We start from the raw sequence: 12993 nt of genomic DNA, 5'->3' as shown, positions 1-12993 counted from the left end.
TGCATCTAACTGTCACAGGTTTGAATCCTGTGGTGGGTGATTTCAGGTGGGAATTCCCAGCATGAAGTGGATATGGGATTTACCCAGAGGCAGGGGGGGGGGGAGGGTGGCAAAGTAGCCCACTTAATAAATAACAAATCTTTTCTTCTTCTGCCAGTAGCAAGATACCAAAATTGCCATTTTGTGAACCATCAGTTAACATTTCATTTGAATGTAAATCTTGATCATGTGAGTTATTATTTTTTAATTATTGGTGCAATATTGCATAATACACCACTATCATACATACAAATAACATTAGGCATAATGTCAGTCTTTAGTATTCCTGGTGCCCTTGCTCTTGATAAAGATGCATATTTGTGGCATTGAAACATAATGAGAATTATAAAAATAATAATAATAATTAATAATAAAGTGTCACACCACAGAAGGATTGTGTTGATTCACTTCACCTATGGCTAAAATCAAGGATGTGCAGGGTTCTGTCTCCACTCTTCCTATGTGCCTTCATAAGACAGTGCAATTCACAGGGACAGTGGTGGCAATTAGAGGGGCATGGGAGGGAAGTTGCCCCCCCACTTTTTTTTGCCACATTTTGCTCCTGCACTATGGCCTTTTAATGCTAAACTTTGTCTAGCAAGAGAAAGTAAACTGTCATCCCCCCCCCCCAATTTCGTTGATTGTTCACAAAATTGTTAAGAGACATTATTTTGAAATTCAAACAAAAACGGGATATTTGGATAGTTGTATTTTTTGATTGGCTTTATTTTTTTATATGTTGAAGTAGGCCATGAGCAGGGCTGCCATTAGGGAACACGAGGCCTTTGTGTTATGTAATGTTAAAATATCGATAACATCCGTTTCTCGTAAAATTCTTCTCTAGTGCCAACCTGGTTATTAGAATTGTGTAATTATTACCTATTGTTAAGCACGAACGCACGTTCTCAGTATCGCCGTTTAGCACTAATAAAATTTGGCAACCAGCTTTTCTTAGTGACTGCTGATTGAGACCTTGTTTTAGCGATATAAGCCCTAGAAAAAAAATGTTATCTTGTGTGTTCGCAGCCATGTATTGTAAAATTACCCTTGTTGTTATGTATTTTTTCTGCCAGAAAACACACTAAATACGGAAAGGGGATCGTGACAGCAAGAGCCGGCCCCAGGGGGTGGCAACTCGGGTGCTCACCTAGAGGCCCCACGCTCCAGGAGACACCGCGCTAGATAAAAATAATAGTTTGTTTGAGTTTTTTTTATGAGTTTATAGGATGCTGGTGCTTCTAATTAACCCCTTCAGACCCTTTGTACTTGATCATGTACCAGGTGGTTATAATTAAAGTGACGGTGTTCAGAGTGGTACAGCACGGGCTGTAATGAGAGTAGCAGTCTGAAACTTCGTAGATATGCTAATGAAGCAACGCGCTCGCGAATTATGCCAAAAAAAAATAGTTCCAATTCTCGCCACCAGGGTAAAAAACGGCGCTGTAAGCAGTCAAAACGTGGAATTTTCCATAACTCTGACGTCAAAGTCGGTGAAATTGCCTAACCATTGTGTGAGCTCCCTGGTTGTTGTTGGTGACGCTTGTTGCTTTTTCCTTTAGTAATGTTCATGTAATTCGAATAGTGAAATTGTAGCGATATTTTATTACAAAGAGTATTGTTTTCTGCGATTTATAGTGTTTTTCCTGTAACTATACCAAGTTTTGACTGCTTACAGCGCCATTTTTTTACCCTGGTGGCGAGAATTGGAACTTTTTTTTTTTTTTTCATAATTCGCGAGCGCATTGCTTCATTAGCATATCTACGAAGTTTCAGACTGCTACTCTCATTACAGCCCGTGCTGTACCACTCTGAACACCGTCACTTTAATTATAACCACCTGATACACCACTTTTATTATTTTTTTATTGTGTGATAGCAAATGTTTCAGCATTCAATTTTTTCCACATGATTTTGTACATTTCGTCTGCTGAGAAATCGCTAAGCTACTGCCACCTAGTATCACCGACAGAAAATAGAGAGTAAATAGCAATGACGGCAGGAATAATTGACGACATTGAAAGTAAATATCCTACATTTCACTTTAACATGGATTTAGATTATATCATGTACATGCCAAAAATGTACGAATATGTTTTCAGAGAAAATAAATGTTGTTGTTTTTGTAACCAGGGCACCTCTTATAGCTACATTTCAGCAATTTTTTTTTTTCGTTATTGAAGAAAAATCTGGTCTTATTTTGACATACCTAAACATATCCAAAATGACTGAAATCATAAACAAAGCAGCTACTACATAAAGATAGTGTTCCAAATATTTGTATCAAAAATAGTTAACATATATTGTTTTTTACTTATGGAATGAAATATGATATGAAAACCTTATTTTATGGAAACAATGCAAATTCACTACAGTGTCAAAATTCAATGAATAGTAAAGGAAACAATTATGTTATTGGATATGATTAAATATTGCTACTTTTTTAGTTAATGTAACAATATGATATTGAACATTCCCGTTTTTGCACTTAAATATGTACTAGGGGTACATGAGATTGATTGAGTGATCGATTTGTTGTTGATTGAGTGATCAATTTGTTGTTTTAAGTTCACTTTATGCCCAGATAGGCTAATCGGGACTGGACCTACAGTTCAAAGTGGGATCCGAACCACTGTGCCATTTGCCTCCACCTGGTATCAAACCCAGTACCCCTCGATTATAAGACAACGATGTACATCAGAATGAAAACGAAATGAACATGTAATAGTGTTTACATTATGATTTTGTAGGACATCTGTACTTCAGACTAAGGAACAAGAATTGAAAAAAATAAATTAATTATACTTCCCGCAAATATTTTATGCCCCAGGCCCCGTAATGCAAGATTATGCTGTGCTAAATACTTAAGGACATACAGTATTAGGTTGAAGACCTCACGCTAGTGCTGCTTTCCGTGTGAAATCAACAGCCCCTGTTGCTCATCAATAGTTATGTTTTTTCTGCAGTCTAAATTCTCATTCAGTCCATTATTTATGGAATTGAATTTGACTTTCTGATATTTCATGATTTTGTAGTCGATAGCTTAAATGCCTTCAATCATCACAGTCTTCATTTGCCAGCATGCCCCCACCCTTCCTCCCAAACAGCTTACAACAAAAACAGAAAATCTTATCTTTCCTCTTCGAGTACACCAACCACCTTCTGTCGACAGTTTCCCCATTTTGCATAACATGCTTATAATGTCCAGGTGAAAAGTATCGATTATCACCATTAATTGGGTAATCATGATTTATGATGGGAATAGAGCCCTTTTGAATGATTGAATCAAATTTGGAAGTGTTTGAAACTGACGTCCACTCACCTGGATCTAAAAGCAGAGGCGATCTGTCACCAGACTCAGAAAATGAACATGAAACATACTCCTCCTCGCAATTAGTTCCTACATTTGACACCTGGTTCACAGACAATCTACATTTAAGGTCACCACTGCCACTGGTACATACGACTTGGACTATATCGCGAACACACTCCGTCCGTAACACCACCATCATCACCATCAACACTAACACTAAAACACTTGATGTCAAGTGTATCTACATTTTTTCAGTCTGTCGTGGCGAAATTTGAAATGGAAACTGTATTTACAGGCAGCAAGATTTTCTCAAAGGCACCCTTCTGACGTTTTAAAATGCATCCTTATTTTTTGTTTTTTGAATCCAGATTCAAGTTTATGAAATTTGTCCCATTCCCTAGGCATTCCTATAATCGCGATTCTACACATCCGCACGCACTACTGTGTCACAAAAGAATGACTTGAAATTTGTTGACACTTCGGCATGGTTGTAATATCAGGCAAAATCTGGAATACCTTCCTTCTCTGGGAGGGTTTGAGAGGCAATATAAATAAAGTACTCATATCTCCAGATCTTTACTACCATTTCATCTGTGGGGGCAGCCGACCCAAGGTCCTTTGACCTGCACACCACTTGCCTTTAGAGGCCTGTTTGTGAAGCCTCTTTGTGGAAATGGATGATGTAAAGTTTGGAGTCAGAGGAAGGGAAGGCCATTGAAGAAAACACAGTACACCTCTGATTAAAAAGTGAAATACCTGGTGTAATTTTTGTTGTATTCGTGTGTTCCTCATGATTTATTTTTGTAGAATTCTCATTTCATATCTAAGTTTGAGACATAAATACCATCGTCAAGTACAGTAAAACGCAATATTAAGAAACTGATATTGTTTTCCATGTTTCCTTCCGTCAAGGAGTTTCGAAAAATTATTGAGAAGACAAATTTAATGTGGCAAATTCTAAATTTGCCATTCATTTTTTTACAAGCGCTATTTACAATCTGAAGTGCTTGGAATATCACCAAATAAGGGACAAAAGATTGACTCCAATCCTGTGTTGCGAATTGCTTGCCTAAAAAAATCGGCTAAAATGAGAACACATTGAAAATGAATTATTGTAAACTGAGATTTGCTTAAATACTTCTGTCATATTTAAGTGCACATAAGTGACAGGCAAATTATTGATTGTGCCAGCAATGGAAATGTTCTCAAATTATATTTATGCCTACTTTTTTTATTTTACGTCACTTTTTTGCCTCTTTAGTTAAATCGTAACGATGAGCACGAATGATGCTTATATAGAATTGAAGAAGGGACACTCACAAAGGAACATTCACGCCCACGTCAGGATTCGAGCGAGTGCACTTTTTGAGAATTAGATATTTGAATAGTAGGAATTAAGAAATGGGATGATATGAGTGAAGCAAAAGAACTGAACTTATCTTTAATCTTGAAATTCTTCACAGTAATGCTGCTACAAACAACTCTGTGGTGCAAGAGCCGTCTTAGGGGCACAGCCTGACAATCAGCTTTTCTTTGGGTGACCTGTGGTGAGCGTGTCTAATCCCATCGCCGCTATTTTCTGGCTTTCGAGACTGGAGCCCACTACTACTTCTTTTCAAGTACAGTAGCTCCTTATTTGTTCTCATGATGCTGGGTTAACACCTACATTTTGAGAGTTCGTACTGAGAATCAAACCCGGGACCACTCGCACCAAAATCTACAACTTCTTTATGATGCAATTTTTCTTTTCACATCAATTATGTTTTTCTTCCTTCTATTCGAGTGCAATCGCGTTTACACAAAATATGAGCAAATAACTGATTTGGAAGCGCGAGGCCCTGTGCGGTGGCACACGTCGCACACCCCTAACGGCGGCCATGCTCATGAGGAATGAATATTGTGCAATTTTGAGTTTAGGATGATGTTGATTTCCGAAGATACAGCACTCCGAACATACCCATGTTTCACTTTTCATGAAAAATGGGCAGTCTGACCTAGAACTTTGACATTTTCTACATACTCAAAATTGCACAATATTCATTCCTCATGAGCATGGCCGCCATTAGGGGTGCGCAACTCGTGCCACCGCACAGGGCCTCGTGCTTCCAAATCAAAATATAGAGCGCTAACTGGAGACTTCATGGAAGCCCTCTTCACAGTAATAGGTACGCTTACATTTATTTCTTAATATAAAATAACATTCTCCTAATTTCATCTAATCACCATTCATCGCCGTCGCCACGATCAGGCCAGAAAACAGAGAAATGCATTGTTTATCCTTTGGGTGCCTATTTGTCTATTTGATTCAGAGGTTTTTGCTGACTACAAATCCGCACCTCTACCCATTATTCTCGTAAACAAGAGCGTTACGTGCTTTGTACTAATAGAGTATTTATTAGACACTCGGTAGACGGTTTCATCTTGCCGCTGTGGTTGTAAACACGAGAGGTTGTAGTAAAGAGCTCAGTGTACCTTCAAGGCTTTGATGCCGACCCTTGTTTTCGTCTTTTCGCGGAGCGGCAAAACCTCAAATTTGTTGGATCTCAGTTTCCAGACAAATACCCATTTTATGATGCCTGTCCTACCTAATGTTCGACATCAGGAAAAGTTGGAGTCACAAATGGGTCGTTGATCCTTGTCGGCGAATTTTCACTGGTGACTTGACGAGAGGGGACATACTGTCCGTTACCATTGACATTTTCTACATACTCAAAATTGCACAATATTAATTTGTCATGGCCTACTTCAACATATAAAAAAATGAAGCCGATCAAAAAATACTACTATCTCACTTTGTTCGAATTTGAAAATAATGGCTCTTAATAACAGTAGGTAAAAAAGGATGGAAAAGTTCATGCGAAACATATGTGAAATAGTCATGGTCTCATAATTTAAAATAGCAACATCTTTTGCATTAAAGGTAATGGATTTTTGTATGAGCCAACAAAACAAATATGTAGGTCATAAAATTCAATCCATCAAACAAAACAATGTACAGTGTATGTAAATACATGAAATGAGTAACCTGCATAAATGTTAGGTCAAAGTTTAACAAAACGAAAAGATAAGCAAGGAATTTTGCAGAAATGAAATGTTGTATTTGCTTTCCTAATGATCATAATAAAAATCTCCTTTTGTTTAGTTATGTTATTCAATATAAAAAATGATATACTGGAATTACAAAGCAAATTTATGTTTGTCTTCCTACCAATTACAGGGTGGAGCACATGTCTCTTAACCCCTTTAGTGTGGAATTTGTTGAATAAGTCGCTACTGGAAATTGTAGGTTTTCTCGTCAAAAAACATTCCACACGTAAAGGGTTAAAGGAAATGCACAGGGAGTAGGGAATACACAGGGAAAATGAAATGCACAGGGGGTAGGAAATGCACAAGGAGTAGGAAATGCACAGGTTGTAGGAAATACAGAGGGGAGTAGAAAATAGACAAAGGAATAAAATCTACTACAGCTAGAACCAACTCACCAAATGTCTGTGTGACTACAGATGGGGACAAAATAATACGAACACCTGTGAATGTAGAGAAAATCTTTGACTGTGACTGAAGTACACTTTGTATGCGACGTGGGATGGATGCATAGAGGTCATGCACAATGTTTAAGGGAATATGGAGCCATTCTTCCTCCAGAGCAGTCTCCAATTCTGAAAGTGTGGCTGGAGGCGGACTTCAAGCACGAAGTTTGGACTCCAAATATCCCCACAAATGTTCTATAATGTTCAGGTCAGGAGACTGTGGGGGCCATTCAAGATGTCCTACTTCATCGTCATGTTCTTCAAACCATGTTTGGACAGACCCAGCAGTGTGGATAGGATCGTTGTCGTCTTGAAAAAGCGGCCAGTCCCCAGGAAATAAAGTCTGGACAAAAGGATGGAGATGATCCCACAGAATGCTGCGATAGTGACTGGCATTGATCTTCCCATGCAGAAAAACAAGTGGTCCCACACCATGCCAAGATATCGCGCCCCATACCATAATGGACCCACCTCCATGCTTCACAGTCGGCAAGAGGCAGTCAGGATGTAATGCATCTCGAGGCGTTCTCCACACATAAACGCGCCCCGTGGTCTGAAATAACGTGAATGTTGATTCATCAGACCAGATGACTTGTTGCCACTGCTGTGGGGACCAACTTCTGTGAGCTCTGTACCATTGGCATCGCTTGACAGCATTACGTGATGTCACCAATGGCTTACGAATTGCCACTCGGCTATGAATGTTTGCAGCATGGAGTTCCCTTTTGACAGTTTTGGTTGAAATGGGGTCCTGGAGATGCCTGTTCATTTCAGATGTTATCTCGGATAAGGATTGCTTGTGCTTTCGGGCCACTATGCGCTTCAACACCCTCCTATCCCAAGCAGCAAGCTTTGTCTTTCGTCCACTGTTGTGCTTTGAAGATGCCATCTTACCTTGTGTTGTGTACGCTGTCATAACGGCTGATACTGTGCTCCTTGCACACCCAACAAGCTTTGAGGTTTCAGTCACCGTGGCTCCAGCTGAACGTGCTCCAACAATCATGCCTCTTTGGAACTCTGTCAGGTCTGACATTGCAGTGTCTCTTGAGAGCGTATGATAGACGAATGCACCACCAATGACTGCTGTTGGCAAACTAATACCTTCCCCTTCACAGCCACTAGGTGGCAGACTTCAGTGCCAGGTGGTGCTGCTGTACTGCCGGTGTGAAATGTGGCATACTTTTTCACAGGTGTTCGTATTATTTTGTCCCCCATCTGTATATACGCAACAGAAAATTGAATATAGTTGAAACAAACTTAAAGCGTATATATATGCCATCTGCACTACAGCAGCATAATGCGGAGGGCGTATATATACGCCATCCACAATTAAGGGGTTAAAGTGAAAACTGTTAAGATTATGAAAATAGAGTAGGAACAAAATATCTTCATTTCATCATATAGAACTTTGTTCAAAAGATTTTTCTGCATCTGCAACATTTACTGAAATAAGAGCAAAAATCCTTAAATTGGCCACAATTTTTCAATTTGAACCTTTGATTTTGGAGTCCTTTTAGTATCTTCATTAGGAAGATAAGTACATCATTTCTGCAAAATTATTTGCTTGACCTAGTGTTTTACTGTTGAAAAATCCAATTTTACTGCATTAGTAGTGTAGTGCTAGAGTGCTGATAGATCAGCCAGAGGTAAAGGCTATGGTCTCTTGCATTCTTGTATATTATTTCATTCACACTTCTTGTTACTTATCTTAATTGTCTTCTGCTTGTTTATGTAATAATGTGATTTTATATTGAACACTGTAATTGAGCATGCACCTGCTGTTTTTAAAATAAATAAATAAATTTGTGATTTGTACTAAATGATACCTGTGATGTAATGATAAGCATGAAAAACACATGAAAATTATTATTGTTAACAGAGGATACTTACACAGAGATCTAATTCTAGACATTTTGAAGAGGTTAAAGATTTGCATGGTAGCTCACTGATAATAGAGGCACATATTTTTGGTAAATAAAAAAAGCAAAATTTTGATACAAAAATGGTCAATTTCAGGTTCAAAAGCTGTTATAGCAGTGGAAAGGCGGTATATAAAATGACATTTTTGTTTTAAAAATGTGAATATAATCCTAAATTTGATTTAAACATTGCATTTACTACACAAAATAAACATATCCCTTCTAATAGCACATTTATGTCTTTACCAGAATATTAAGTTTATTCCTGTATAAAGGGGTCCATTTTTGCTTCCTAAATATTTACGTACCCGCTGGAGGCACATAGTGGTTCGGATCCCACTTTAAACTAGGTCCAGTCCCAATTAGCCTTACTGTGCATAAAGTGGACTTAAAACACCAATTCAATCATTCAATCAATTAATATTTACATCAGAATTAATCAATTTTCCATCAATTGCATAACTCACAGGATAATTGTGACTTCAGAAAGTGTCGGTTTGGTAAATAAACTCTAAATTTCGTGTTTAAGAATTTATTTCCCATTTTGCAGTTCATTTCGCATTATTTCGTGACAAACCAGGGTAGGAAAATGCACCTCACATCTTTCAGTAACATGAAAAATTAACATTACAATGTGTTATTTCACATTTCGTGTTTTCGTCAAAAACTATATATGCATGCCTCTACTCATAGAGCATTGGTACAGAATACTGTAGACCCAGATTCAGTCCCAGTTTTAGCCACTGTTTTAAAATACCTGTTCAATATGCTACAATTATTATCACTTTTAAATAATTTTAAACCATAACAATGATAAAATGTGCTCAAAACAATAAAACTCCTATGATTTCATTGTTTAGAAGTACCGTATTTACGCGTGTATAATGCACGTGCATGTATAATGCGCACCCTGATTTTTGATGGGGAAAAGTGACAAAGAATTTTATCTCTTGTATAATGCTCAGTATAATCCAGGTTCAAGAATGTCTTTCTTAGTTGTAGGTCATAAAGCTGTTGCTTGCCAATCAACAGGTAGTGATATGATACTTATTCAGTGAGTCACCTGTTGTTATGTGGACCAAGAGGAGAATATTCTCTTGTGTAAACAGTAAGTCACCGACCCAAACCACCTCCCCCCTCTCCCTCCACTGTGTTTAGCATCCCAAAGCTTTCACTCTTTAACCACCTTATTTATTCTGTAATAGTTGAAAGGGAGATACATTATAGATTTGCAGTGCTCAGGAAGTTATTTTCTGTTATTTCTCACCCAATAAATACTGCTGATACACATCCTATGTGATGGGAGGTGCATGCTCGAAGTTTGCCAGAACGGCACTGCTTTTCTTGTGTCGCAGAACATTATATTACTAAGTGAATAATCATGGAAAATGGCCCTTAAACTTTTATGCGTGGTTTTGCTCGTTTTCTCTTTATTTTTTCTAAAAAAAAAAGAAAAAAAAGAAAACCTTCAAAATATATACTTTTTTCTTCACTCACATAACATTTATAAGAGGCCCATTCAGGACCCTCAAACTAGCAGTTAGCAGCACAAGATTTCTTTCATTAAGGCATTTACACACTCCATGTGTCATATTATGTGGCCAGTAATATTTTTTAATTATTATTTTCTTTCTCCTTATATTTTATTTCATCCAAAGTACCACAAAAATCAGAACGTTCCTTTATTTTCTGATGAGTTTATTTCAACTGCATTTACATTAGTGGCGCCATCTTGAATGGAATACTGTTGCCATATTCAGAAACTACAGAAATCAAGCTTTACAACGATATATAGTAACATGATAGGGTTCCGTAAACATGAAAAAAATATTCACATCAAAGTTTTTGAGTGCAAAAATTTGGGAAAAAAGTGCACATTATACATGAGTTAATACGGTATAAGTAGAACAGGCATTGAGCACCATTAGGAAGAATCACTCTGAATTCATTTCCTTATTTTGATGCTTGATGCACACATGTACTATTGGGCTCTTATGTTAATTGATGTGTCGAAGGCACAAGCATGCAGATGTTACTCTTCTTCCTTCTATTCTTAATATTGCCCACACCCACAGATTTATTTTTTATTTTTGTTTTGACACAGCATGGTGAGGAAAGTTGGGGAGTTACTCAAAAATAAGAAGTAACAGGCTCTGGTCTTGAAAGCTAGAAAACAGCAGCAATGGGACTTGATATGGTGATTAAGGGTCATCCAATGAAAAAGCTGCTCGAGAGGCCTTGGCCCTCAGAGGGCTGTTGAATCATAGTATTTCTTCTTATTTTTATTAATGACTTGCAAGAATGTCATGGTAATCCACTTGGGTCTCATATCGAATGAGAAGGAAACAATCCAACATGTAAATTATTTTTAATTACAGCGAAACTTAGTACTCACGTTCTCACAAAGCTGCTTTTAGTTTGTTCTATTAATTTCCAACAAGTTCCGAGAATGGTGACAGTGGCTGCCGAAATTCATAAAACAAAACAGCTTTGTGGAAAACGTGAATACTAAGTTTCTCTGTAATTATTTACTACAGCATCTCTCATTTTCCACAATATGAATAGATTATTTTTAATTAGAAAAAAAATGCAAATTTATGAATCACACTGCAGAATACAATATAATGCTGAATGTATTTAGCCATTTCTTAATTTTTATTTCTTCTTACCCTTTTTTTCAGTAACCAGTGTTTGTTTTCTGCCTTTGACAATATTTACTATTCTCATCTCGGCTCTGTTGTCTTCACCTCTACTGCCTCTATTTACTTTGCCTTTGTTTATTGTTGGATTCCCTCGACCAACAAAGTTTTGGCCAGGAGCAGTGGGACGAGCGGCCAGCACATGCTCAGATTCAGTTTATTACCAACAGATGGTGCCACATGTAGCATCTGCATTTCATTGTGCTGTGAAAGCAGGAGTGCTGGGTAAGTGGTTTGTATCATTGAGTGTTGAAACACTTTGAGTATTTTTCATCACTTAAGGCTCTGGGTTCAAGTCTAATGTCACGAGTGTTTCATTGTGTTTGTTGGTGTGTTTCAGTTAGTTATCATGAATCCTTATTTTTGAGATAACCTCAGGAGGGAGAAATATACAAATATCATGAGGTGAAATTGTAATTGGGGAAAAATAAGTATTTGTACAGTCGAACCTTGATAACTCGAACCTCAACAACTCGAATAAAACCTTGATAAGACGAATTATTGTACAGTTTATGGGATGCCGTTCGAGCTCAATAACTCAAAGGTAGAGTATGGAAAACCTCTATGAGTCGAAGTTAAATTCTAATCACCTCTATAACTCGAAGTTTTAGTCCCACGGACCTCAATAAATCGAAGTGTAGTAAACTTTAGACCTCTATATCTCGAAGTTGGCGATTTTGTCCCTCCATAACTCGAACCTTGGTAAGTCGAAATCCTTGATACTTCGAATTTCGTACCCCCCCTCCCCCCTCAAGTTCGAGTTATCAAGGTTCCACTGTATTTTTCTTATTTTATGTCCCGTATGCCACTTTTAGCTAATTGCAACAATGATGATTAAGTGAAATTGATGAAGGAACACTCGCAAGGAACAACAATGCCCAGGCTGCAAATCAGAACCCAGAAACTTCAATGGTGAGAACTAAAGTCAACCACTTAACATTCCCGACCACCAAGCCAGTTGAAAGAATACAAGGCCTGGCTAAAAAAAAAACAGACTTGCAACCCTGTCAGAAGTATACGTGCAGCAGTGGAGAGCGCATGCACGGGAAGCAACCTTGAAGCTTCAAGAAGCTGACGACAGAAACGTGGCTTGCTGTCACTCGTAGTTAGTCTGTGAACAGTGCTTGAAGATGGAGGTTCGCAATCATGCTGCCGTAAAATGGCAAGTACAAGGGGGAGTTCAAATAGTTTCTTTCCATATTCACCTAGTTCAAAATGTCGGAGAAAGTTGAAACTGGTAAAATGCTTGAGATTGGGGGTTTACCCATGCCTCTGTCATGGATTGTCATCTTGAAAATGCTTGCCCCACAAAACCTTCTTCATATTGAGAAATAGAAAGAATTCTAAAGGGGCAATATCCGGGGAATATAGAGGATGAGGCAAAATATCATAGCCACACTTGTGTGCTTTGATGAAAGTACGGTGGGATGCATGAGCAGCTGCATTGTCATGCAGGATGAGCATACCTTTGGACAGCATTCCTCGCCTGCAAATTT

General features: G+C 38.0%; 1 protein-coding gene across 2 annotated transcripts in view; it reads left to right on the top strand.

Annotated features, from left to right (window-relative positions):
- Window positions 1-12993, top strand: part of LOC145989832 (pecanex-like protein 4) — a 131984-nt gene that overhangs the window by 62593 nt on the left and 56398 nt on the right. For both annotated transcript variants that reach the window (XM_083125230.1, XM_083125231.1), the window contains exon 9: window positions 11480-11722. In XM_083125230.1, coding sequence (XP_082981356.1) covers window positions 11480-11722 — 243 coding nt within the window. The remainder of the gene's footprint in view (window positions 1-11479; window positions 11723-12993) is intronic.

The sequence above is a fragment of the Lepisma saccharinum genome, chromosome 7, assembly GCF_977018435.1.
Source record: "Lepisma saccharinum chromosome 7, izLepSacc3.1, whole genome shotgun sequence".
NCBI classification, from domain to species: Eukaryota; Metazoa; Arthropoda; class Insecta; order Zygentoma; family Lepismatidae; genus Lepisma; species Lepisma saccharinum.
This window is presented reverse-complemented; position numbering and strand designations above follow the sequence as displayed.